General features: G+C 43.5%; 1 protein-coding gene across 2 annotated transcripts; it reads right to left on the bottom strand.

Moving 5' to 3' along the window:
• Positions 1-8: 8 nt before the first annotated feature.
• Positions 9-26,404, bottom strand: RETREG3 (reticulophagy regulator family member 3). Of its 2 annotated transcripts, XM_053568865.1 has the most exons (10): positions 26,086-26,226; positions 10,717-10,801; positions 10,076-10,182; positions 7,625-7,655; positions 6,560-6,686; positions 5,861-5,945; positions 4,892-5,029; positions 3,340-3,422; positions 2,603-2,735; positions 9-2,180 (listed from the first exon to the last, which is right to left on the bottom strand). In XM_053568865.1, exons 3-10 carry the CDS (start codon positions 10,128-10,130, stop codon positions 1,723-1,725), a joined length of 1,110 nt encoding a protein of 369 aa, XP_053424840.1. In that variant the 5' UTR covers positions 10,131-10,182; positions 10,717-10,801; positions 26,086-26,226; the 3' UTR covers positions 9-1,722. The 2 variants fall into 2 exon arrangements, with proteins under 2 accessions (XP_053424840.1, XP_053424839.1); XM_053568864.1 differs by lacking the exon at positions 10,717-10,801 and having other exon boundaries at positions 26,086-26,404.
• Positions 26,405-26,441: the final 37 nt, after the last annotated feature.

The following is a 26,441-nucleotide window of genomic DNA, read 5'->3' on the forward strand; positions in this document are numbered from 1 at the left end:
CCCACCCACCCACCCACCATCAATTCACAGTGGAGGACTAAGGAGATTCAGAGCAGGATCCCCTAGGTACAAGAAACCTTCTAAAGGTTTTGCTCTTCTTCCTTCCCTCCCTCCCTCTTGCCAAATCCCAAGGCCTGAAGCTACACACACTCATGCAAACACGCAAAATCCCACTCCCTTCCCATACCTGTTTTTCCAAATCAGAGCTCACCTCTTAAGACATCTGGGCTCTAAGAAAAGAGAGTCGTGTACAAAGTCTATGAACCCTAACGTGGGGGTACGAATATCTTTACCCCTGACTCTGACCATCACACACAAGTGACTATGAGACAGGCACCCAGCTCTTCTCTCTTCTCACTGTTGAATTATTTTCACTCCCTGGCCTCTGTACATTGTCCATCAACCAAGACAAACTTGTCAGCACACCCCCACCTGCAGCACATGAAATAGGCTCTGTCCAACATCCCTCACCCAAGTATGGGGGTGTTAGGGGAGTGGTCCCTGAGGATCAGCAAAGGGTTAATGCAGAAGGAACGAGGATAGAAGAGATTGGCTTGAGCTCTGATTGGGGGAGCAGGCAGGGAGAGGTTATAGGCTGGCACAGGCTTAGAACCATCTACCATTTTTGGATTTTTGTCTCATGATTTTACTAGGGGCCGCTGAACAGATACCCCTCAAAGAGGTCTCTGCTGATTATAGACACCTTCTTGCTAACTGGGCTCATCCTTAAAGGAGGCTCTGCCAAGCTGGGAAGCAGATGAAAATAAAAGCAGTAAAGTAGCTGAATAGGGAGTAAAAACAGCTGGTGCAAGATCTTGTGGCTCCTGGGATGAATGCCACGGAGCCAATTGTAAAGTGCTACTTTGCCATCCCCCGTGGAATTATTGCTTCTCCAAAGGAGAAGCAGGGGAAGGACCAAGAACCTAGAAATGGGTATGGTATTGCTTTGCTCACTGCTCAGGCTGACGGTCAAATGGAGCCAGGGGTTAGCAGCACCAGAGACAAACACACAGCTCCAGAAGATTCAGTGATAGAGAATCTGAAGATACAGAAGAACTCGCTGATCTAGCCAGCTGACTCCCATGGCCCAAAGTAACGTAGAAGAGGCCCATCCCCACAATATGTTCACATTTCTTAAATTTCACAAGCAATACTTTGGGGCACTCAGGAACAGGCCTCAAAAAATGTGGATGGGCTAGGGGAGAGGGTGCATGCCTGTTCTGCGGAACCAAGGAACAAGTTTACTTAAAAAAGCAAATCCTAGTTTAGCAAAAGAAGATGGTAACAGTGTAACTCTTCAGCTGCTGCATGATTTGGCTGGAGGGGGGCTTCAGGGAGGTGATGAAGGAAAGAAGAGATGGGCTCTTTTATCAGTGAGGGCCCCTGAGCACCCATACCTAAAAGCAAACAGCAGCACCTCCTCAAAGGGGAACCAATATCCCTGACCACTTTGTTCCCCATTAAGTACCGTCATGATGGAGAGAAGTCCCCCTCAGGGGAGCACACTCTCACTTCAGTGACTGAGCTCAGAAATGGGTATCTAGCTGGCAGTAGGGGCATGAGTATCTTCTATAAGCAGGCCTCTGAGCATCAGTCAGGCCACCCAGCATACAAATATAATTCAGGGCATGGGAGCTGGGTTCTTCCTTGCCCCATCACCTTAAGTGGGATGAGAAGGAAAAAAAGCTAAACCACAGTGAACCCCAAAAGGGAGTCTCTGCCTCAGTGGCTCCTGGAATTGGCAGGGTCCAGCTGATTTAGCTCTGACTGATCCAGAAGTTCAAAGTCATCCCCCTCAGCATCAGTGTCCAGGTCTGAACTGGGGGACCGGAGGATGGCTCTTGTTGCTCTCCGGGAAGGTTGGCCAGAAGGGCCAGGCTGGGAGGCCCCTGACAAAGCCAGCTGGATCATACCCTGGGAGACCAGGCTGGCAAGGTTGCTGGTGAGGTTGGATCCTACAGGCAGAGCACTGAGCAGGAGCTCCGGCAGTGCAGCCTCATCCCGACTGGCAGGGGGAGCCCGGGGGTCCTCAGCCCCTGGAGGGGAACGGTACATCAAACTGGGCATGCCAATGCTGGTGTCATCCTCATCATCCAGGCCAGCAGGATCCACATTAATGGAAGGGAAGTCGGGAAGGTCTCTGGCAAAGGATTCTTCTGGATCACTGTGACCATCTAAGTCTGGGAGAATAGAGGTATCTAAGATATGGCAACTACCTGGGCCCCCTGTGGCCCCAGACTTACAAAATGCCCCATATAGCCAGACTTTCCCCAACCGGGACTTCTCAGAGTGAAGTAAAACCCATGAGGCTGGTTTAGCTCCCCACCTTCCCTTACAGATGGCTGTGATCTCTACTGGCATAGAACTCACCATCTCTTTCTCTATTATGTCCCTCATGAGGCTAGAGCCTGAGGTTACTAAGGGACTAAGGGCTTCAAGAAGAGCAGCAGTGCCATCCTGGCTGTAGCCACCCCTGCGCTGCTTTGCCATCTGACCTATAGCTCAAAAAACGGAGTAGGGGGTATCAGTATCCCTTCTGTCTAGGGCAGCTGAGAGGCAACAGACAGAACCATTATCAACTCAGGTCAAAGGTTCCTCTCACCTTCAGAGCCTTCTGTTAGAGGTGTTTGGCCCCTTGAAAGATTAAATGTGCCATTGTCTGTACAGGAGACCTCAGCATCCGAGTGCTCAGAGTCTGTGATGGCCAATTCCTTGGCAACAGTAGAATCATCCAGCTTAGGAAAAGAAAAGACCGACAAGCCTGAGATGATGCCTTTAGGGACCAGGTGCAGTCCCTAGGTACAGCTTTACTATTAGCTGGATTTAAAGGCTACCCAAAGACCATCAGGGTAACCAGGGATAGAGACTTTAGTCTCTATCTTGACCTTTTTAGGCTGTCTCCCAGAGAAAATGCTCTTATTCATTAATTTTTTGAGCACAAGAAGAAAAGTAGTTTAGGAATTCCTCTTAAGCAAATAACTGATCCAGAGATAATTGTTCACAAGTGGCCAGGAGGATATACACAAAGCCCAACCTAAAGGACTGAGCTGTTTAAAAGATAATCATACCAGTGCCACAGTTCTTCCAGGATGGTAGGTTAAAAGGAGACATGGAAGAGGGCGTGCTGGGCATCAGGCTTAAACTGAGATCTAGATACAAAAATCCCAGTATAACCCTAGCTTCTCTTCTTGTTGCTGCCCTTGGGAGCAAGAGGTGTCCAGAGCTTGGAGAGCCGGTGATGAGCTTGAAACCTGGTTACTGCCTAAATATGAGCTGCCAGATAGTTAAATGGAAGCTTAAAAAAACCAGACAGTGAAAGAGTTCCCACGGTCAATATACCTGAGGACAGAAGGCAGCAAGCTCTTCTTCGCTATCACTGTGGTTGTCCATGGCCCGTTCTGGATGTAGAGCTCTGCGGCGCACTGTATGGAAAGAGCAGAAAGCTTTGATTACTTCCTTGGGTGTGAGGGGGGCTCCCTTTGGACTTCAAAGGCATAATCAGAACAAAAGAAAGAGCCCCTGTGACTGGCCCTAAGCCTACATAAAAATACCATGGCTGCTGAGCCTAAGTAAGAAGGAGATCCAATGACACAGAAGAGCTCTCTTCCAATATCCTTCCTTCCACCAGCCCTTATACATTTCTATTCTGGTCAGATAATCAACCACGAGGTTTGTCAACAACTGTCAAGCAAAAGGCAGACCTGATGTCAAGGTAATAAGTAGACATTAACACAGGGAGGGCAAAAGAAGAGGCCCATCTTGATTAAATCAGGCTTTTGAGACGTGATACTTTTCAAATGGCTGCCCCAGGGGTAGCTAGAGCTTGGTGACCATGTGCATGGCTCTTGAAGGCCAGGGTTTTTTTTTTTTTTTTTTTGGTAGAGACAGAGTCTCACTGTACCGCCCTCGGGTAGAGTGCCGTGGCGTCACACGGCTCACAGCAACCTCCAGCTCTTGGGCTTACGCGATTCTCTTGCCTCAGCCTCCCGAGCAGCTGGGACTACAGGCACCCACCACAACGCCCGGCTATTTTTTGTTGCAGTTTGGCCGGGGCTGGGTTTGAACCCGACCTTCGGCATATGGGGCCGGCACCCTACTCACTGAGCCACAGGCGCCGCCCTGAAGGCCAGGGTTTAATCAAACACCCAAACTGACAGAAGAGAGGAGAAAGTTTGCACTACCATCATCGAGATGTTGAATGGATGTCAGCTAGTACACTTCTGACTCTGAGGTAGAAGTTTAGTTGTTTTTTTTTTTAGAGACAGTCTCACTTTGTTGCCCTCGGTAGAGTGCTGTAGTGTCACAGCTCACAGCAACCTCCAGCTCTTGGGCTTAGGTGATTCTCTTGCCTCACCCTTCCGAGTAGCTGGGACTATAGGTGCCCGGCTATTGAGGTAGCAGTTTTTAATTACCTTTGGGAGGCAGCTTTCAGTAGCAAAGAGGCCAGGCTTAGGAGCTGAAAAGACCTGCTCTGACATTTACTACCTGTGAGCTTCAATTTCCTCAACTAGAGGAAGAGGATGATACCACTCACTTCTCAAGGTGGTAAAGGTTAAATAAGACAATGTACACAGAGCAGCCAGCACAGTGTTTAGGCACATGCAAAGCGTTTCATAGATAGCAGATAATAACTAGAGATGTCTGCACTATCTACCTTTTATTCACTTTTATTCACTCTACCTAGATCACTTAGGAGATCTTTTCTCAGATTTATTTAAAATGGGAGAGTCTAGGATTCCAAACTAGAAAAACCTGGCAAGCCTGCATAGGTCTCTCTGGAATAGAACATCACTTTTACTTGCCATCCCCCCACTTCCAGTCTGTCAGACCCACAAGTCTCTCCTCTTCCTCAAACTGCCCAAGTGGAAGGAAGCATCCCCATGACACTTACATTGTCTCTCTCTCTGCTTGGACATCATGTAGCCACGGACACTGAAGTCCAACCGCTGCAGAACTGGCTTCAGCCGCAAATATGCTCGATCCCACAGGTGGTGATACACAGCCAAGGGCCACATCATGACAGTGACAACTGAGAAGAAGCATGAGAAACAGTGGCAAAATAGAGAAGGGGCTTCACAAAACATTCCTGACTATCCCTCCACTATCATGTCCTTAGGGCTTGGACATGTAGTATGGAACAGTTATGCTTAATTCTGCTAGTCATCTTTACCTGTCTCCCATTGCACGAGGGGGGTTTTGAGGACAGGGACTTCTATAGCTACCTACCGGGTCTAGTACAAGGCTGTGCGCATCAGAGTATGCTGCTGACAGGCTAAGGGGAGAACCAGACAGTGTGATCACTTGCCTATGGTGTCACTGAACCATAAATAAGGCTAAATGTTAACAATGCCACAGAAACTATACAAAAAATCATGTGATGTTCTGATGTATAATGGCCACAGCCACAACTACTCAATTATTCCAGCCCCAAGCAAGCAGACTACATGCCAAAAGGAAGTAAATTAATTTATAAAAATGTGCTCTGGCAGTGGGAAAAAGTGCTCCAGGGATAAACAGAACCTAGTAGAGGAGCTCCTAAGAATTATGTTTTGCTGTATACAATACATTGGCTCTAAAAATTCCCTCCTTAAATAGGGACAGGCAATCCTTTATAGTTGTTAATGCAATATACGTTAGTGGAACCTCATCAATTTCTAAAACTAACTCAGTAAGAAATGAACTTCATATGTAGAGAGCCTGTTATGGGTGAGAAGAAAGATATTTTCATAACACTAACAGGTCACAAAAATATGAAAAGATCATTTTCTGGAGAATGAAATATAAAAGCCCTCTCCCTAGACCAAGATTTAACTGGGATTGGAAAGCTCTGAGCAGGGTACAGCTCATAGGCCATACTTACGCAACAAGTAGGACAGCAGGAGCCCAGAGATGTAGCGGCCCAAGACAGCCAAAAAGGTCAGTATCCCACAACTCAGCAAGCAGAACTGGAGGAGTCAGAAAGTAGTATTAAGTTTCTGCTACATGATAGGGCACTGGGGTGGGGATGAAGAGTTATGGTTGAAAGGTTATGATCTTTGAGTCAAGCATGGACATGTCAGAATGACCAGTACAGCCACTCTTACATCCAGTGGTGATTCTGTGAGGAAAAGGAGGCTTTCCCCTTCTATTCAAACTTCTCTTACATGGCTAACCCCAGTGGACTGTACCTCTCATGCTGGGAAATTGGTTTGAATAGAACTTAGCCAAAAATTCTCTCTGAAAGCAAGTGTTGGTAGTGGGTTTTTTAAGTCAAAAAACTAAAAAACACCAGCTCCTACCACATGTTTAATATGACACAGAATGCACACAAGCAAGCTTTCTTTTCCATCTTGAGGCATGAAAATAGCCTAAACTAAGTGGCATGCACCAAATGAGGAGTCACCAGGCTCTTGCCTTAGTCCTAATGGCAGGTCAGAAGCTGCTTCCTATAACTTCCCTTTGTCTCTACAAACATCAGTCTTTTCTTTCTTGAATGAGGATATGTAGTAAAGGAATAGTTTCAGTTTAGCATGAACTGAATTGAGAGGCCAGAGATGAAAGTGAAAAAGGGAAGTCTTACCTTGCCTGGGTTTTGCTTTTTGAAAAGCAAAAGATTCCTTATGAAAATGGTCCCACTAACCCAGACTTCAGCTACATGGTGACAGAGCTCGGGCACGCTGAGCAACCGAGGGTGCACAAAGCCCCAACTATGGGAGAGAGAAGGTGGAGCTGTGAAAGGAGGGTGTTGAAAATCCCCCCATATCACTGTGCAGGCAGCCAATGCTTCCAGGTTTAAACAGAGACTGGGGAGTGGCTAGTCCTAGGTGCTTTAGAGGTGAAGCATAACTCTTCTTGGTTCACCACGTTGAAACTTGAATTTAGGAAGTAGGAGGGCAAACTTGTTCTGGCAACTCCACCCTATGAGCAAGCAAATCAATCCACGTGTATAAACCTGCCACCAGCTCCAAAGCCTTTTGTGCTTAGAAACATTTTCTTCCTTACACTCAGACCATTGCAATTCCCTGCAATTGCAATCCAGTGATAAAAGTAAAGCACAGTCTGATTGACACCACTGCTGCTGAGGAGGAAGCAATGGTAGATGTGCCCCTCAGAGAGAAAATAAATAAAGCAGAGCCAAAATAAACCACAGCAGAGATAATTCCTTGAATCAAACATACAGGGTGGATGAACTGAGAAATGAAAGCAGGAGCTTTAAGACACAAGAGGAATCTTTGGCTTTGGCTTACTGATGCCAGGAACCAATGCATTTTCTGACCAGGAACTTTAAATAGCCAGAGGTCACAGAAAACACTAAATGACCTGGTACAAAAGCCAGGAGACAAAAATGAGTTGCCTCTAAGTTTACTTACTGGAGCTGAATAATGCAGCTGATTTCCTGGCATGTAAGGTTATGGGGCACTGTAATGCTTCTCTTTCAAAACTTTCTCTTGTAAAGATCAGAGGACAATGGCCACCTCAACATATTGCTCCCTGAACTTTAGGATATGTTAAAATGATTATTTGTAACAGACTAGGTTCTTGGCTTACACTGTATGTCCACAACATGGGGTTAACAACATGTAACCAGCATATTACAAGAGAATCAATCAGAGCAACAAAAAGGGATTTAATTAGTGTTCCATACCTCTCATTGTCTAATGCGTCGGGTCTTGGCACTACAATATTAAAACAAACACCAGCATTAGTTGGTAGGGAAAACTAAACATAAAAATATTAGGCTGTTGGTCTGACAGCTCACATTTTAATAAGTTTGGGGAAAACAAAACAGTAATAGCCAATAAAAAGGAGACACCATGTTAAACTGCCACAGTTAGGGAGCTGCAGACAAAGGAATAATAACTTATGCCTGGTTATTTTGTGAAGGAGAGGAAGAGGGGTCCAAATGGACCATTAAAGCCTCTAATTACCTTAAATAAAGGCCAAAGTCTACAAAAAGACTAGTCCATCCTACCCCTTGAGTGTCTGGGTTGCTCATATACATCAATGTGTGCCGGGCTACAAAGGCATGTTTTAGCTACTTCAACACTAGAATCTGTCTTTCTCTTTAAAAAGAGAACTATTAAGGTGGTGCCTGTGGCTCAGCAAGTAGAGCACTGACCCCATGTACCCAGGGTGGCAGGTTCGAACTGGGCACTGCCAAACTGCAACAACAACAAAAAAAACATTTCCAGGCGTTATGGCAAGCGCCTGTAGTCCCAGCTACTCAGGAGGCTAAAGCAAGAGAATCACCTAAGCCCAAGCACTGGAGGTTGCTGTGAGCTGTGACGCCACAGCACTCTACAGAGGGTGACAAAGTGAGACTCTGTCTCTAGAAAACAAAAACAAAAAAACCCAAAGAGACCCATTATCCACATGAATGATGTAAAAGCCTTTTGACACTGATCAGCCTTAAGACAGGTGGATGAATTACATGATTCCTTGGAAGTTTCTATAAAATTGGATGAGAATTTAAAAGTTTTATACTCTGGTTTGAAGATCCTATTAACATCTCAAAATTAACATGTGTAAAACCTATATCAATTTCCTTACTTTCATCTCCCCACCTAAACCAATTCCTCTGCCTTTGCCTTTATCTGCTACCTATAATGCCATTTACCCATTCTCCCAGCTTTAAAAATCTTAAAGCTGGTTTTTATTTCTTACTCTTCTAACTCCCATCCAACAATTTATTAGTTTGTTTTGTTTTGAGTCCTGCCTTCTCTCCAAGACAATGTTTCTTCCTTCTTCACAGATCTCCAAGTCATCCATCATTTGTTTTCAAAGACAACTCTCTGACTACCTCTCACAAAAATATTTCCATGGTCACCTAACAGATCATCTTCTTCCTCTTTTTCTCCTTCCATGTGGTCCTATAAAATGCTACCTAATTAATCTTTACTGTCATCTCAACACATAGCTCTAATTTAAAAATCTTCAATGAATACCTATTACCTATCAGACAAAGTCTAAACTTCTGAGCCTAACTTTAAGGCTTCATAAAATCTAATCCTGATATAGTTCCAGTTTTATTTCCTAGTATTCCCTTTAACAAACTCTTCATTCCTACCAAAATGATCAACTCTCTGCTCTCAGGAAATGTTTGGCAGCTTCTGGTTACTACTTGGACTAATCAAGCCACTGAGATCTCTAGAAACATGCTTTCTTCTCTATCTGATCAAATCTTTTGCTTTGGTCAAGGCTTGAGTTAGGACCAAAATACATGACAAATATATCAAACACATACTGCAATGTGACATTTCTGGTACTGTTCTAGAATTATCATTTAATTTTTAATATGTTTATGTATATATATAATGTTTGAGGGGAAAACCATACCTTATAGTACTTTTTTTTTTTTTTTTTTTGAGACAGAGCCTCAAGCTGTCGCCTTGGGTAGAGTGCCATGGCATCATAACTCACAGCAACCGCCAACTCCTGGGCTCAAGCGATTCTCTTGCCTCAGCCTCCCAAGTAGCTAGGACTATAGTCGTCCACCACAACGTCCGTTCATGTTTTGGTTATAGCTATCGCTGTTTGGCAGGCCTGGGCTGGATTTGAACCCACCAGCTCTGGTGTATGTGGCTGGCACCTTAGCCACTTGAGCTACAGGCACTGAGCCTACAGTACTTTCTATAAGCCATAATGCTTAGCTTGGTGTTTTGCAAATAAACACTTCAAAAGAAATTCTTTGCCTGTAACCCCAGGAGGATTAGGAGGCTGAGATGGGAAGATCACTTGAGGCCTGGCGTTCAAGACCAGCCCAGGCAACATAAAGAGACCCTGTATCTTAAAAATAAAAAAATTCCTAAGAGGTTAATTGATACTGCCTCAACATAGTATCCAATGAGGAGACTCAGGCCATTAAGTGGTCGATACAGACTTCCTGAGCTTAGTTAACAATGGGAAAGATGGAACCCAGCTTTGAATAACACATATGGGGCATAAGTCCTTCAAGTGTTTTCTAAAGCAAATAATTCAGACTTTAAAAGATAGCCCCCAGCTCCACGTACCTCCTCATAAATCCCCAAAACTAAAGGTAGAAATGGCAAGAAAGAATATTTCTGGTTTAGACTGCTCTAAATGCTATCAAACTCACCTTTTATTTCAGGCCAGATTTTGTTCTTCCATTGATCAATACACACAATGATCATCAAGCCAAATGCAAGTAAAAACACAAGACGAAGGGATGTCAGCGCAAAGAACCTATAGAGAGGGGGGAAAAAAAGAAACTGAACTTCAGAAAATACCAAATCTGCATTACAGGCTTTATAATAAACAGACTTGAATAAAAAGACTTATTTTTGTTGTTGTTGTTCTAACTAGTATAGTAACTATATACCTTGTGTAAATTATTTTAGCTTTCTGAACTTCAGTTATTCTACCTACAAGGCAGAGATAATAATTTGCTCTATAATGGCAGAAAACTAAATCAAATAACCTCTTATCGCCCTTTTCACCTTTTCAGTCTGTGACTCTTTATTTTCAGGGAGACATTCATCCTTGATAACAAGCTGTTATGATGAAAGCAAATATCTTTCTACCAAATTAGACTCTAGTGTAGGGTCAACAGTTTGTAGCAACAAACTGATAAAGATTCATTTAAAACACTGAATTCAATTATATATCCTCTACAGATGAGGCCAAAAAAAGTAAAATGACTTGTTTAAGGTCACAGTGAAAGTTGAACAACAGCTACATCCTAAAAGCTAGTTCTGAACCAGGTGTGGAGGCTCACACCTGTAATCCTAGCACTTAGGAGGCTGAAGCAGGAGGACCGCTTGAGACCAGGAGTTCAAGACCAGCTTGGACAACATAGGTGTGTCTACAAAAAAAAAAAAAGACATTTTGTTTGTTTTTATTTTTATTTTATTTTATTTTTTTTGTAGAGACAGAGTCTCACTGTACCGCCCTCAGGTAGAGTGCCATGGCGTCACACGGCTCACAGCAACCTCTAACTCTTGGGCTTACGCAATTCTCTTGCCTCAGCCTCCCGAGCAGCTGGGACCACAGGCGCCCGCCACAACGCCCGGCTATTTTTTTGTTGAGTTTGGTAGGGGCCGGGTTTGAACCCGCCACCCTCAGCATATGGGGCTGGCACCCTACTCACTGAGCCACAGGAGCCGCCCATTTTGTTTGTTTTTAAAGATAGGGTCTTGCTCTGTTACTTGGGCAGAGTGTAGTGGCCCAATCACAGCTCACTATAACCTCAAATTATTAGACTCAAGTGTCCCTCCTGCCTCAGCTTCCCAAGCTGGGACTACAGGTACACACCACCACAATGGGCTAATTTTTAAATTTTTTGTAAAGATGGGCCCACCTCTAGCAAAAAGGCATTTGAACAATCTGGAAAATCTAACACTGACAGTAGGTATGATGTTAGGGTAGTCACATTTTTAAAGAATCACCATCTTATAGAGATAAATACTATGAATGAAATGATATGACATCTGATATGTGCTGTAAAAATAAGTTTGGCACAGAAGTATACGCAAACAGATAAATTAAGATTGACCATGAGTTGATAACTACTGAAGGTAGGTAACGGGTATATAGGATTCTTTATTAATACTATTCTCTCTACCTCTGCATATGTTTAAAATATTTCACAATCAAATATTAAAAATTTTTAAAGCCAAACAAAAATATCCAGTCCTTATAACTCTACTATACCACCCTAAAACCTCTAAGATGGTACCTTGCAGAGTATCCGTAGTCTAGTGCTGGCCCACAAGCTGATTTTACCAATTTATGGGGAATTAAGTACAGAAATTGAAAGTAAGCACTTAGGATTTTTTTTTTTGAGACAGAGTCTCACTCTGTCACCCTTGGTTGAGTGCTGTGGCATCACAGCTCACAGCAACCTCAAACTCTTGGGCTTAAGCAATTCTCTTGACTCAGCCTTCCAAGTAGCTGGGACTACAAGTGCCTGCCACAACGCCTGGCTATTTTTTGTTGTAGTTGTCATTGTTGTTTAGCAGGTCCTAGCTAGGTTCCAACCCGCCAGCCCTGATATAAGTGGCTAGTGCCCTAACCACTAAGCTATGGGTAATGAGCCAGCACTTAGGAATTTTTTTTTTTTTTTTTTTTTGTAGAGACAGAGTCTCACTGTACCGCCCTCGGGTAGAGTGCCGTGGCGTCACACGGCTCACAGCAACCTCTAACTCTTGGGCTTACGCGATTCTCTTGCCTCAGCCTCCCAAGCAGCTGGGACTACAGGCGCCCGCCACAACGCCCGGCTATTTTTTGTTGCAGTTTGGCCGGGGCTGGGTTTGAACCCGCCACCCTCGGCATATGGGGCCGGTGCCCTACTCACTGAGCCACAGGTGCCACCCAGGAATTTTTTTTTTTTAGTACTTAGGATTTTTTGTAGAATTTTACCAAATAACTTTCAGTCTAACAATGTATTTAGACTTGTATTTTCTACATTTTAAAATTTGTTTAGTAACTTATTTATAATGTATTTTATAAAAGCATTGATTTGCAACAGATTGGTGGGAAAAAATCACTAGTCTTTTGTCACAGATGATTTGAGAAATACTGTTCTAAGATACAGAGGAAAGCCAAATGTATCACCAAAGAGGTAATCCAAGTACAGCAGGGCAGTAAAACGGAGCTTTTAAAGTTCAACTGGAGCCAGCTTACACCTGTAATCCCAGTACTTTTGAGGCCAAGGCAGGAGAATTGCTTAAGGTCAAGAGCTTGAGACCAGTCTGGTCAACACAACCTGGAGTTTGAAGTCACAGTGAAATATGATTGCACCACTCCACTCTAGCCTGGATGACAGAGTGAGATTCTGTGTCTAAAAATTGGGTGAGGCTTGACGCCCATAGCACACTGGTTACGGTGCCAGCCACATACATTGAGGCTGGTGGGTTTGAACCCAGCCCGGGCCAGCTAAACAACTGCAACAAAAAAAATAGCCGGGTGTTGTGGCAGGTGCCCATAGTCCCAGCTACTTGGGAGGCTGAGGCAAGAGAATCGCTTAAGCCCAAGAGCTGGAGGTTGCTGTGAGCTGTGACGTCACAGCACTCTACTGAAGGCGACAAAGTGAGACTCGTCTCAAAAATACTTAAAAAAAAGGTATTGTAATTATATATGAGATTAAAGAATGAAAGCAGCTTAAGTGAAATAAGCCTCTACAGCTGCCTCAGGCCATTAATCTTCTCTGTAAAGCCAGGGCATCATCCCAACAAACAAGCAAATTTAACAAGGCCAAGGATAAGCGATCTTGCTCCCGCGTGCTTCTGCTTTCCCATCCCAGCAGCAGCACATGGGACTTCTCTAAGGAAGCAATCTAGACTGCAATCTCCCCTTTCCATAGCACAATTACTAACACGAATAAAAAGGGGGGTCAGGAAAGGATATTAAGCTCTCCTATAAAGGTTGGTTTTGCAAAGATGATGGCAATAAAAATATTGATACTATTTCTCTAAAGCTGGACTATTTTAGCAGCCTGTTACAGCCCCATTCTTATAAGCTATGCTTACATTCAATTCAATGAACATTTACTGTCTTTTGTAACCGGAAAGAAGCCCAGTTACAAGAAAGAGTAAGACATCAACCTTATTCTCAAGTGTATTTGTGTGTATGTATGTAAAATAAAACATAACAAGGTAATAACAAAGAGGAGGATATCTACTGGGATTTTAAAGACAAATGGTAAAAAAAAAGGGGGGGGCAAAAAGACATGGGGAAAGAAGAGAGGACATTCAGATAGGGCGACAGCAAGCCAGCAAGATATTTAAGGAATTACAAGTAGTTTGATAGAACTAAAATATAGAAAACAGAAGGTGGGGGATCAATGTGGGAAGAGAGGTAGGACTCAGATCATAAAGGCCTTTTATGATAAAGGGTTTGGGGGTTTCATCCTGAAGATGAAGGTAAGCCAATACAGTTTTACAAAGGGAGTATCTTCTGGGTCATGAAGGCTAAAATAGTGAACACCTTTCTTTTTTTTTTTTTAGAGACAGTGTCACTTTATCACCCTCAGTAGAGTGCTGCGGCATCATAGCTCCCAGCAACCTCCAACTCTTGGGCTTAGTGGTTCTCTTGCCTCAGCCTCCCAAGTAGCTAGGACTACAGGCACCCGCCAGAATGCCCGGCTATTTTTTTGTTGTTGCAGTTTGGCCAGGGCTGGGTTCGAACCCACCACTCTCCATATGTGGGGCTGGCACCCTACCCACTGAGCCACAGGTGCTGCCCGTGAACACCTTTCTAAACAAGATTAATCCAGGTCCATAAATCAATTTTAGGCCTTTCCTTCAACAAACCACTCTAAGAATTTCAGAGAAAGAAGTGTTTTTCTGTATGATATAAAATAACATTTCTTGGGAAAACAGCTTCCAAATACATAAAAACTTAATGGGCTCGGCTCCCATAGCACAGTGGTTAGGGCGCCAGCCACAACCTCCAGACCGAGGCTGGAGGGTTGGAAACCAGCCTGGGCCAGCTAAAACAACAATGACAACTGCAACAAAAACAAAACCAACCTTTATAGGAGAGCTTAATATCCTTTCCTGACCCCCCTTTTTATTTGTGTTAGTAATTGTGCTGTGGAAAGGGAAGACTGCAGTCTAGATTGCTTCCCTAGAGAGCTCTTTCAAGTCCCATATGCTGCTGCTGGGATTGCAGTGGGCGCCTGCAATCCCAGCTACTTGGAAGGCTGAGGCAAGAAAATCGCTTAAACTCCAGAGTTTGAGGTTGCTGTGAGCTCTGAGGTGACATGGTGAGACTCTGTCTCAAAAAAAAAAAAAAAACTTAATGTTAAGATTACCTCAAAGAACTAGAGTTGACCCTTCATGGTAACTAACCAGGCAATTAGTATAAAGATTCTGTAGAGGGATCTATCAAATATAAGATATTATGGATAGGGCGGCACCTGTGGCTCAGTCAGTAAGGCGCCGGACCCATATACCAAGGGTGGCAGGTTCAAGCCCGGCCTCGGCTGAACTGCAACCAAAAAATAGCTGGGCGTTGTGGCGGGCGCCTGTAGTCCCAGCTACTCAGGAGGCTGAGGCAAGAGAATCGCTTAAGCCCAGGAGTTGGAGGTTGCTGTGAGCTGTGTGAGGCCACGGCACTCTACTGAGGGCCATAAAGTGAGACTCTGTCTCTACAAAAAAAAAAAAAAAAAGATACTGTCTCTTTACCAAAAAAAAGATATTATGGATAAGTGTGTGCTCCTTTCCTTCCAGTCCTCAATACAAAATTCCTAAATAAAAAGGGAATATCAACATCAGATTGATATGTTTTGTGCATAATGAGGTCACATCATGCTTGGCATTTTATATACATAACCTGAAAATCCAGCAGTAAAATCAACTCAGCAACTATGTACAAATTCAAGATATAACTGAAGATAAACTACTGGTAAGGGATGGAAGAAAAATAAGGGAGGCTTCCTCTGGATTAGTCTTGCAATGTGTATTCATGCAGGCCCCAAAATTCATAAGCAGATTTAACAGTGTGCAAGTTTGATAAGACAACATTCACAATATTTTTCATCAGCTATAATTAGCAAAAGAAATTTCCAACTTAGCAAAACAACTGCAAATACAGTCAACTCTGGATAGTCACATGTGAATTACTCAATTCGAAGCCTGCCATAGCTCATTATTTCTCCTTACCCACCACAGCCTCCTGATCTATTTTTTTTTCTTTTCTTTTTTTTTCCTTTGAGACAGGGTCTTATTGTATTGCCCAGGCTAGATTGTAGCAATGTCATTATAGCTCACTGCAACCTCAAACTCCCAGGTTCCAGTCATTTATTTGCCTCAACCTCCCCAGTAGCTGTGATTACAGGGACCTGCCACAAAGCCTGGCTCTTTTTTTGTTATAGTTATCATTGTTGTTTGGCAGGCCAGGGCTGGGATTGAACCCACCAGCCCCAGTGTATGTGGCCAGCACCCTAACCCCTGAACCTTTGTCTTTTTTTATTTTTTGAGCCAGAGTCTGACTTTGTTGCCTTCAGTAGAGGGCCATGGCATCATAGCTCATAGCAACCTCAAACTCTTGAGCCTAAGTGATCCTCTTGCCTCAACCTCGGAAGAAGCTGGGACTACAGGTGCCCAACACAATGCATTTTTTTTTTTTTTGAGATGGGGTCTCGCTCTTCCTCAGGCTGGTCTCGAACCTGTAAGCTCAGGGCAATCCACCAGCCTAAGCCTCCCAAGTGCTGGTATTACAGGTGTGAGCCATCATGCCCAGGTTTTTCTTATTTTTTTTTATTTTTTTTTTTTGGCCGGGGCTAGGTTTGAACCTGCCACCTCCAGCATATGGGACCGGCACCCTACTCCTTGAGCCACAGGCGCCACCCGGTTTTTCTTATTTTTAATGGCAAATATGTCTATTGGAGAAAGTGTAGAAAATATAAATAAGACAAAAATGAAATTAGCACATTGCTATCTAGGAACTGTCTTACAAAAAGAAAAAAATGTTTGTGAACTTAAGCCTCTAGATCCAATTACCAATTTACAGGAAGTACCAAGCACACGGGGATATGTTAAACCACAGGATGTAGTTAATAAAATCCAGTGTATAAGATACTTTATATCAGTGGTTCTCAACCTTCCTAATGCCTTCTAATACCACGACCCTTTAATACAGCTCCTCATGTGGTGGTGACCCCCCAATCATAAAATTATTTTTGTTGCTACTTCATAACTGTAATTTTGCTACTATTATGAATCACAATGTAAATATCTGATATGCAGGATGTATTTCCATTGTTACAAAGGGGTTGCGATCCACAGGTTGGAGAACTGTTGCTTTATGTCACCTCAAAAAAAAAAAAGAAAAGAAAAGAAAAAAGATACGGGCGGCACCTGTGGCTCAAGGAGTAGGGCTCCAGTCCCATATGCCAGAGGTGGCGGGTTCAAACCCAGCCCCAGCCAAAAAAAAAAAAAAGAACAGAAAAGAAAAAAGATACATTTTTTTCTTTTTGCAGTTTTTGGCCAGGGCTGGGTTTGAACCTGCCACCTCCAGCATATGGGCCTGGCGCCTTACTCCTTTGAGCCACAGGTGCCACCCAAGAAAAAAGATATTTTACAGGACAAAGCGTTTCTTTAACTAAACAGAGACATCCATAATAATATATGGACTTCTTTTGGATCTTGGATCCTAACCCAAAGTCTTTAAAGAAAACAACACAAAATATCATTTATGACCTTATAAGAAAATCAGGCATTTGAACACTAACTGGAATCATTAATTTTTTACATGTGATAATGGCAGTGGTATTAAGTCTATTTTTCAGAAACATATTAAAATACCTCAGGATTAAGTGATATGATCTGAACTTTGTTTTTGTTTGCTTGTTTTTTGTTTTTTGAGACTGAGTCTTACTTTGTCGTCCTCAGTAGAGTGTGGTGGAGTAAAAACTCACAGCAATCTCAAACTCTTGGGCTCAACTGATTGTCTTGCCTCAGTCTCCCAAGTAGCTGGGACTACAGGGTCCCACTGCCGTGTCCAGCTACTTTTAGAGACGGAGTCTCCATCTTGCTCAGGCTGGTCTCAAACCTATAAACTCAGGCAATCCACCCACCTCGGTCTCCCAGAGTTCTAGACATCCAAGCTTTGTCTCAAAATAATGAGGAGGTAGAAAATAAATGGGGTACAGAAGATAAAAAACTGGCCATGAATTTATAAAATGTAAAGCTGAGGACATAGTGGCACATAACATAATCCTATCTACTTATGCATGTTTTAAATTTTCCATAATAAAGTTTTTTAAATGATCCATCATCTACATACTTACTCTAAAACATGAAGAGAAATTATTCTCTCAACTTAAAAAAAAGGGTGGTGCCTGTGGCTCAGTGGATAGGGCATCGGCCCCATATACGGAGGGTGGCAGGTTCAAACTTGGCCCCGGTCAAACTACAACAAAAAAATAGTCAAGCGTGGCTATACACACATACCTGAGCTGACAGGTTTGAATCCAGCCTGGGCCCGCCAAACAACGATGGCTGCAACAAAAAATAGCTGGGCGTTGTGGCGGGTGCCTGTAGTCCCAGCTACTTGGGAGGCAGAGGCAGGAGAATCACTTGAGCCTAGGATTTGGAGGTTGCTGTGAGCTGTGATGCCATAGCACTCTACCCAGGGTGACAGCTTGAGGCCTCTGTCTCAAAAAAAAAAAAAATAGCCAGGCGTTGTGATGGGAGCCTGTAGTCCCAGCTACTTGGGAGGCTAAGGCAAAAGAATCTCTTGAGCCCAAGAGTTTGAGGCTATTGTGAGCTGTGACACCACAGCACTCTACCGAGGGCGACATACTGAGACTCTGTCTCAAAAACAAAACAAAAAAAAAAAACTTTTAAAAATGATTGCATCATACATATACATGTATATACCATTAGTCTCACTTTGTGGCCCTCAGTACAGTGCTATGGCATCACAGCTCACAGCAACGTCCAGCTCTTGGGCTTAGGAGATTCTCTTGCCTCAGCCTCTTGAGTAGCTGGGACTACAGGCACACACCACAATGCCTGGCTATTTTTTGTTGCAGTTTGGCCGGGGCCAGGTTCAAACCTGCCACCCTTGGTATATGGGGTCAGCTCGCTACCCACTGAACCACAGGTGCCGCCCTCACCATTAGTCTTTTACACCTTTCCCTAATTAAAGTCATGCTTCCAATTTTTGATGTAATGGAAAAAAAACTGAACTATATACATCACTGAGCAAAAATCTCTGTCCTTACTTATGATTAACTAGCAGAATTACTGGGTCAAAAATAATTTTTATATATTGGCTATATTGAGATATGATTTTGTGGGTTTTTTCTTTGAGACAGTCTGACTATGTCACCCTCAGTAAAGTGCCGTGAGTCACAGCTCACAGCAACCTCTAACTCTTGGGTTTAAGCGATTCTCTTGCCTCAGCCTCCCGAGTAGCTGGGACTACAGGCACCCGCCATGACACCCAACTATTTTTTGTTGCAGTTGTCATTGTTGTTTAGCAGGCCCAGGCTGGGCTCGAACCCGCCACCCTCGGTGTATGTGGCTGACAACATCACCACTGTGCTACATGAACCACAGAGCCTTTTTTTTTTTTTTTTTTTGAAACAGAGGCTCAAGCTGTCGCTCTGGGTAGAACGCTGTGGCATCACAGCTCACAGCAACCTCCAACTCCTGGGCTCAAGTGATTCTCCTGCCTCTGTCTCCCAAGTAGCTGGAACTATAGGTGTCCGCCACAACACCTGACTATTTTTTGACTGCAGCTGTCATTGTTTGGCAGGCCCAGGCTGGACTTGAACCCGCCAGCTTAGGTGTATGTGGCTGGCACCTTAGCTGCTTGAGCCACAGGTGCCGAGCCAAGATATGCTTTTCATACCATAAAATTCACCCCTTTACATTTTCTAATTCAATAGTTTTTAATATACTCACAAAGTTGTGCAATTATCACCATTATCTAATTTTAGAACATTTTTATCACCCCAAAAGAAACTCATACCCAGCAGAAATCACTCCCTATGTCTCCCAGCCCTGGAAAAGATATTAACTTCTTAAGTAGCTAAATATAAGTTGCCAAACTTACTTTCTAGAAAAGTTGTAATTTAAGTTCCTATCAGCCACATGCCCATTTTTCCATATATTCCCCAGAATTAAATATTACTATATTTTCAATTTAAGCAGAAATTAGTAACTCATCGCCATTTTGATATATTTGGATTTTTTGATACTAGTGAGAGTGAAATTTTACATATCCACTGTTTTAGTTTTTTTTTTTCCTTTTGTAACCTGTCTCCCTGCTTTGTCAGGGACTAAAATTCAATTACATTATCAGTCTAGGCTGAGCGCAATAGCTCAGGCCTGTAATCCTAGCACTCTAGAAGGCTGAAGCAGGTAGATTGCTTGAGCTTGGGAGTTCAAGACCAGCAGGATTAAGAGTGAGACCCATTATCTACCAAAAATAGAAAAACTAGCCACGTATTGTGGCAGGCACCTGTACTCGCAGCTATTCTGGAGTCTTGAGCCACTTGAGCCCAGGGGTTTTAGGTTGCTGTGAGCTATGATGGCCACAACACTCTATCCAGGGTGACAGAGTGAGACTCTGTCTCAAAAAAAAAAAAAAAATTATCAGTCTAAATAAAATCTACTGGGCTGGTGAGGTGGCTCACACCTATAATCCCAGCACTTTGGAAGGCTAAGGCAGAAGGAAGGCTGAGGCAGAAGTTGAGCCCAGGAGTTTGAGACCATCATAGCTCACAGCAACCTAAAACCCCTGGGCTCAAGTGACAATACAATAAGAATTTATCTCTACAACATATTTTAAAACAGGCCGGCCATGGTGGATCATGCCTGTAATCCTAGCACTCTGGGAGGCTGAGGCGGGTAGACTGCTTGAGCTCATGTGTTCAAGACCAGCCTGAGAAAAAGTGAGACCCTGTCTCTACTAAAAATAGAAAAATTGAGACAAAAAGATTGCTTGAGCCCAAGAGTTGGAGGTTGCTGTGAGCTATGACACTATGGCACTCTACCCAGGGCGACAACTTGAGACTCTGTCTCAAAAAAAATTTTTTAAACAAAAAAAATCCCATGGAATAGCAATCTTGTATCCAGAAAGATAAGAAATTCTAAAACTAAACATAATCTTTTTAAGGTTAATTATAGATCGTGGATCTTCATTATTAGTACAGGTGAATTAAAGTTTGCTAACATAAATAATGACCACATCTCTATTTTCAATCAAAGAAGACACTATTTTGGCTGGGCAAGGTAGCTCATGCATGTAATTATAGTACTCCAGAGGGCCAAGGCAGGAGGATCCCTTGAAGCGCAAGAGTTCAAGACCAACCTGAGCAAGAGTGAGACTCCATCTCTACTAAAAACAAAAACAGAAAAATTACCTGGGCATTGTGGGGGGCGCCTGTAGTCCCAGCTACTTGGGAGGATGAGACAGTAGTATCGCTTGAGCCCAGGAGTCTGAGGTTGCTATGAGCTAGGCTAATGCCATGGCACTCTAGCCTGGACAACAGAGTGAGACTTTGTCTCAAAAAAAAAAAAAAAAGATACTATTTCCAGACTTCTTTGTTATTACATGTCTCAGAGGCACCTCAGAACAAAGCATCCTATCCTATAGGGACTGAAAGCCTATTATAGCACAGCACTTATGACAGGTTAATGAGCCCAGTCACTGGTAAATTTAAAGGAAAAACTAACTAAACCTGTGTTATGTAGTGATAGTTATTACTTGTACAAAAACAGAAATGAAGCCAGCTAGCTGCTAATGGTAATGGAGAGAAAGCACCAAAGCTTACAATTAGGGCAGATAAAAACTAAAGACAAAGAAAGGCCAAGTAAGTTAAGGCATCCTTGGGAGTCTTCCTGGCTACCAAAGGCAGCAGTAACCCTTCAAAGACTCTCATCAGAAACATTTGCTCAGTCTAGATGCAGTGGTTCATGCCATAATACCAGTATTTTGGGAGGCTGAGGCAAGAGGATTCCATGGGCCCAGGTGTTCAAAGTTGCAATGAACTATGTGCCGCTGCACTCTAGGCTGGGCAATAGAGCAAGAGGCTGTCTCTTAACAAAAAAACAAAAAAGAGGCCAACTGCAGTGGCTCATGTCTGTAATCCCAGCATTTGGGAAGGCTGAGGTGAAATCATGTTAGGACAGATGTTGGAGACCAATCTGAACAAAACAAGACTTCCAAAAAAAGGAAAAAAAAATTAGCCAGTGTGGTGGTGTGTACCTGTGTCCAAACTACTAGAAGAGATGAAGCAGAATAGCTTAAGCCCAGGAATTTGAGGCTGTAGTGAGCTATGATGATACCACTGCACTCTTGCCCAGGTAATAAAGACCATGTCTTAAAAAAAATACCCAAAACCGCCAGGTATGCCTGTAATCCTAGCACTCTGGGAGACTCAGGCAGAAGAACTGCTTGAGCTCAGGAGTTTGAGACCAACTAAGCAAGGGGGAGATCCTGCCTCTAAAAATAGGCGGGCATTGTGGCAGGTGCCTATAGTTCCTGCTACTCAGATGGCTGAGGCAAGAGGACTTTTTGAGCCAAGAGTTTGAGTATACTGTGAGCTATGACACCACAGCACTTTACCAAGGGTAACAAAGTGAGACTCTGTCTCAAAAAAAAAAAAACTAAAGACATCCCTTCCATTTCTTATTCCTCACTATTGCTTTTATTCAAATTCTAACATTTTAAATCAGAATTGCTTTATGCTCTTAATTACTTCTCAGGTTATTTTTTCATTTGGGTTTTTTTTTTGGGTGGGGGAAGGGACACACATTATTTGTTCTCATGTGTGAAAACACAGATTCCATAATACTCCCAGAAGTATAGTATGGTTAACTCAGATTAGTGATTATAAAAAGCAGATCAACAGAAATTTCAGAAGGAAATCATCTGTGGGTTCATGCAAACCAATATTTCTAATTCAAAGACTACTTAGAACACAGAATATTAAAAACTGGAATGAGGCCTCCTTGAGTCATATGCTCTTCATAAAGTGGGGGGAGGGAGCCTGGAGTTCATACACATCTCCAGGGCTCATTTACTCTCTTCTATTTCCAAGTTAAACCAAAAAGTTACTCGAACCTTTTCTGATCCTGTCAGGATACATGCTTGCTGACTCTCATATTCTTTCCCAAAGCACTCATTTACAGAGAAGCTGAAGCTAATGAAAATACAAGCTACTGGAAGGGAAGCCTTGGTATTTCCATTATTATCCTAGAGATAACAACAGATCAGTGACCAGAAGTAATCTAGACTGGAAGATCTCTGAAATGGCCATCATAATTTCTCTGGAACCTGAAAAAAAAAAGAGTGAAAGCCTTGAAATACTAGTAACAAGGTATCTATATCTCTTTTATTATTTTTTTTAAGATGTAAGACAGCACATTCACAAGTGCAGAAAAACCATGACTGAGAATACAGAACACTGAAAGCTGAGAGGTACCTACCTGAACTCTGATGATTTTTTATACTCCAAACTTTTAATACCTCACAATGCATAAAAACTCAGTTCTTGGGCTCAGCGCCCGTAGCACAGTGGTTACGGCACCAGTCACATACATGGAGGCTGGTGGGTTCGGCCCAGGCCAGCTGACCAACAATGACAACTGCAACAACAACAACAAAAAAAATAACCAGGCGTTGTGGCCAGCGCCTGTAGTCCCAGCTACTTGGAGGGCTAAGGCAAGAGAATTGCTTAAGCCCAGGAGTTTGAGGTTGCTGTGAGCTGTGACACTACAGCACTCTACTAAGACTCTGTCTCAAAAAAAAAAAAAAATTCAGTTCATGATTTGCCATTATTCAAAACAAATCATTGAAGAAAAACTAAATATTTTAGATTTGATATATTCTGACTTGAGCTAATGACCCTCTCCCTTTCCTAAATATTTATGACAATGCTGGAATGTCAAGTCCAACTTTCATTTTAAATTTCAGATTACCCTCTAAGGAATTTCCCCAAACAATTCCATGAATTTCAATGCCCTAGTCTCCTGGACTTTAACACTATCTGTGCCCTTCATGTAGGTAAGAGTCCTCTACATGAATGGCATACTCAACTGTTCTGTCTTCAAGAGTCAAACCCTTGGCTTGGCGCCTGTGGCTCAAGCGGCTAAGGCGCCACCCACATACACCTGAGCTGGCAGGTTCGAATCCAGCCTAGGCCGCCAAACAACAATGATGGCTGCAACCTAAAAATAGCCGGGTGTTGTGGCTGGTGCCTGTAGTCCCAGCTACTTAGGAGGTGGAGGCAGGAGACTCACTTGAGCCCAGGAGTTGGAGGTTGCCGTGAGCTGTGATGCCAGGCACTCTACCCAGGGCGGCAGCTTGAGGCTCTGTCTCAAAAAAAAAAAAAAGTCACACTCTCATTTTGCTATATCTCTTCTTCTTCACCTTCTCAGAGTGTGATGGGAAAGTAAGAATAACTGTGCTGGAATACACAGCAGGCAAGCTACCAGGAAATACCAGAGATAAAGACCAATCACAACAGTGCTTTAAGAGACCCAGAGTACAAAAGGGAGTTCTGGGTGGGATTCTAAACATAGCATATTTGAATAATAAGCTTAAGTAAAGACTGTTGGGGCCAGCAAATTAAAGCTAACTGTAACATTTAAAGATGAGTCCCAATCAGAGGAGCTCCTTATGTACATACCTCAGCCCCACATTCTGCTTCAGAAATCTCTCCAACAATGGACTTAGAAAAAGTCCCCTCCTCAAAAATAACAACATACATGCTATCAATTCATTTGTGTTGATAAGCCTTTGGTTTAGAATTCATTTAAACCCTGACATGGTCTTTTTCATTGGCCAGTCATACTTGGATACAAACTGGCTGCATGAGAACCAAACCCTAGGGGCACCAAACCCGCGCGGTAAATAAAGTTTTGACTGGATAAATGCTCCAGAATGAGATGCCAAAGTTAAGGGTTTCTTACACCGAGTGGTGGAAGGGAAGCTGGTACCAGAGGGTCAGGAAAGAAGCATTACCAAAAATAAGTGAAGAATGTACCTGGAAAAGTGTATTGTCAAGTTTGCTAAACACTGTGGAAGCAACAAATGCCAGAGACTGCTGTGACACTTCTCACCTGGGTCTTCTTCAAATAGGGAGAGGATTAATTTAATAGATGAACACCATTTTCAGGTCAAAGAACTTAGAACTATTTGTTCTGCTCCAGGTCACCAAAACTCTTCTTTCAAACAAAGAATAATAAATGTTTTGACTTTAAAACCAAGAATTTGAGGTGGTGCCTGTGGCTCAAAGGAGTAGGACGCTGGCCCCATAGGCCGGAGGTGATGGGTTCAAACCCAGCCCCAGGCCAAAAACTGCCAAAAAAAAAACCAAAAAAACAAGAATTTTAAGAGGAAAGCTATTTTTAGCAAAAATATATTTTTAAATTTTGTTTTAAAGAAAACACATACTTTGGCTCGGCACCTGTGGCTCAAGCGGCTAAGGCGCCAGCTGCATACACCTGAGCTGGTGGGTTCGAATCCAGCCCAGACACACCAAACAACAATGACCTACAACCAAAAAATAGCCAGGTGCTGTGGCAGGCGCCTTTAGTCTCAGCTACTCAGGCGGCAGAGGCAGGAGAATCGCTTGAGCCCAGGAGTTTGAGGTTGCTGTGAGCTGTGATGCCACTGCACTCTAACCAGGGCCACAGCTTGAGGCTGTGTCTCAAAAAAAAAAAAAAAAAAGAAAGAAAAAGAAAACATACTTTGTTGTTTGTCTTATTCCATTCACCTATAGAAGACTCACCTAAGGGTAGATTCCCTGATTCCCTTGGAACTCCTCTAGTTATGAACAAATCCAAACTAAGCTTGGTAGATCCTAGCAAGACCTAAGTTCACTTTAAGTGATGACAACTGAGAAGATCAGCAGTTCCATTTTCACGGAGTATGACACATACAGATACTTAACACGTATTTATAGTGACACTTCTCCAACTCAAAAACTCACACACACTATTAGATATCCCCAATTTACTTGCCTATAAACAATGGCTAAATATGCCTAATTTCTTGGAAGGAGGAGCTGCAGTCTTAAGAGGCTCTGGAAGAGGTGAAAACTCACAATCACAATTTCCTATCTGTTTTTTAAAAGCTCGTTTTCTTTCAAAATGCAGTTTTGGAGGTTCACAGTGACGCTCAGACTTCAGAAACTAATTTCCTAACATGCGAATTCATGCTAACAGGTCAAGCTTGTTTCCTTATCTCACCTATAGATATCTTTTCACAAGTTCACACGTCTACTCCAAAAACAGCTACTAAAATCTCAGGAGACAGTCTTCAAACTACACTTGAGCAGACAAGAGAAAGGGAGTGATGGCCTTAACGGGACATCACTTTTCCTGCCTAAAAAGAGGAACCTTCGTTCACTGAGAGCGGCTCAAGATGTTACCAGAAACTCCTGCCAGATGTAAGGGGCGGGGGTGTGAACGCAGGTAAAGCAGAGAAGACAGATGGAAAGTCCTGGGAAGAAATGTGGTGCCAAAGCCTGCAGGTGGGATGGAGTGGAAGGAGGTTACGGCAAAAATAGGCAGGTACGCGGGAAGGAGCTAATGCAGCTAAAGAAACAGGGCTGGCCACAGAGCCCTAAAGAAACCTGACGAATCAGCGCCTCAGAGGGGTCCGAGGGTCCAGTTCGCTCACCAGAAAGCAGCGTTCAGCCCCAGGCACCACAGGGCGCTCCTGGCTGGCCGTTCCCACACAAGGGCTGCCTGCACCCGGCTCAGTAGAGGTTCATAAGGGCCCAGCACCTCCACCAGGGCCCGCTGCACGGCTTCAACCTGCTGGTCTCTCTCCCAGGAACCTGACATAGTGCGGCAGCCCTTGAAAGTAGACCCTGAAGCTGGGCCTGGGGCCGCGGCCACCCACTCGGCCTCCGCCAGCGCCCCCCGGCAGCCACAACGTCCGGGGCTACAGCCGGAGTCACAATAACAGCAACTGCGCAGACGCGCGATTCGGCGAGGGAGGCCGCTTGTCACCACAGCGCGCTTGCGTACGGG

The sequence above is a fragment of the Nycticebus coucang genome, chromosome 18 (genome assembly GCF_027406575.1).
Source record: "Nycticebus coucang isolate mNycCou1 chromosome 18, mNycCou1.pri, whole genome shotgun sequence".
Classification (NCBI taxonomy): domain Eukaryota; kingdom Metazoa; phylum Chordata; class Mammalia; order Primates; family Lorisidae; genus Nycticebus; species Nycticebus coucang.

What these genes read in the sequence shown, in the direction of transcription:
- RETREG3 (XM_053568864.1), bottom strand. Translation starts at nt 26,252, where the DNA reads ATGTCAGGTTCCTGGGAGAGAGACCAGCAGGTTGAAGCCGTGCAGCGG. An exon ending in AAAAGCAAAACCCAGGCAAG is followed by an intron (nt 5,946 to 6,559) that starts GTAAGACTTCCC and finishes TGACTCCTCCAG; the next exon opens with TTCTGCTTGCTGAGTTGTGG. An exon ending in CAAGCAGAGAGAGAGACAAT is followed by an intron (nt 3,423 to 4,891) that starts GTAAGTGTCATG and finishes CTTTCCATACAG; the next exon opens with TGCGCCGCAGAGCTCTACAT.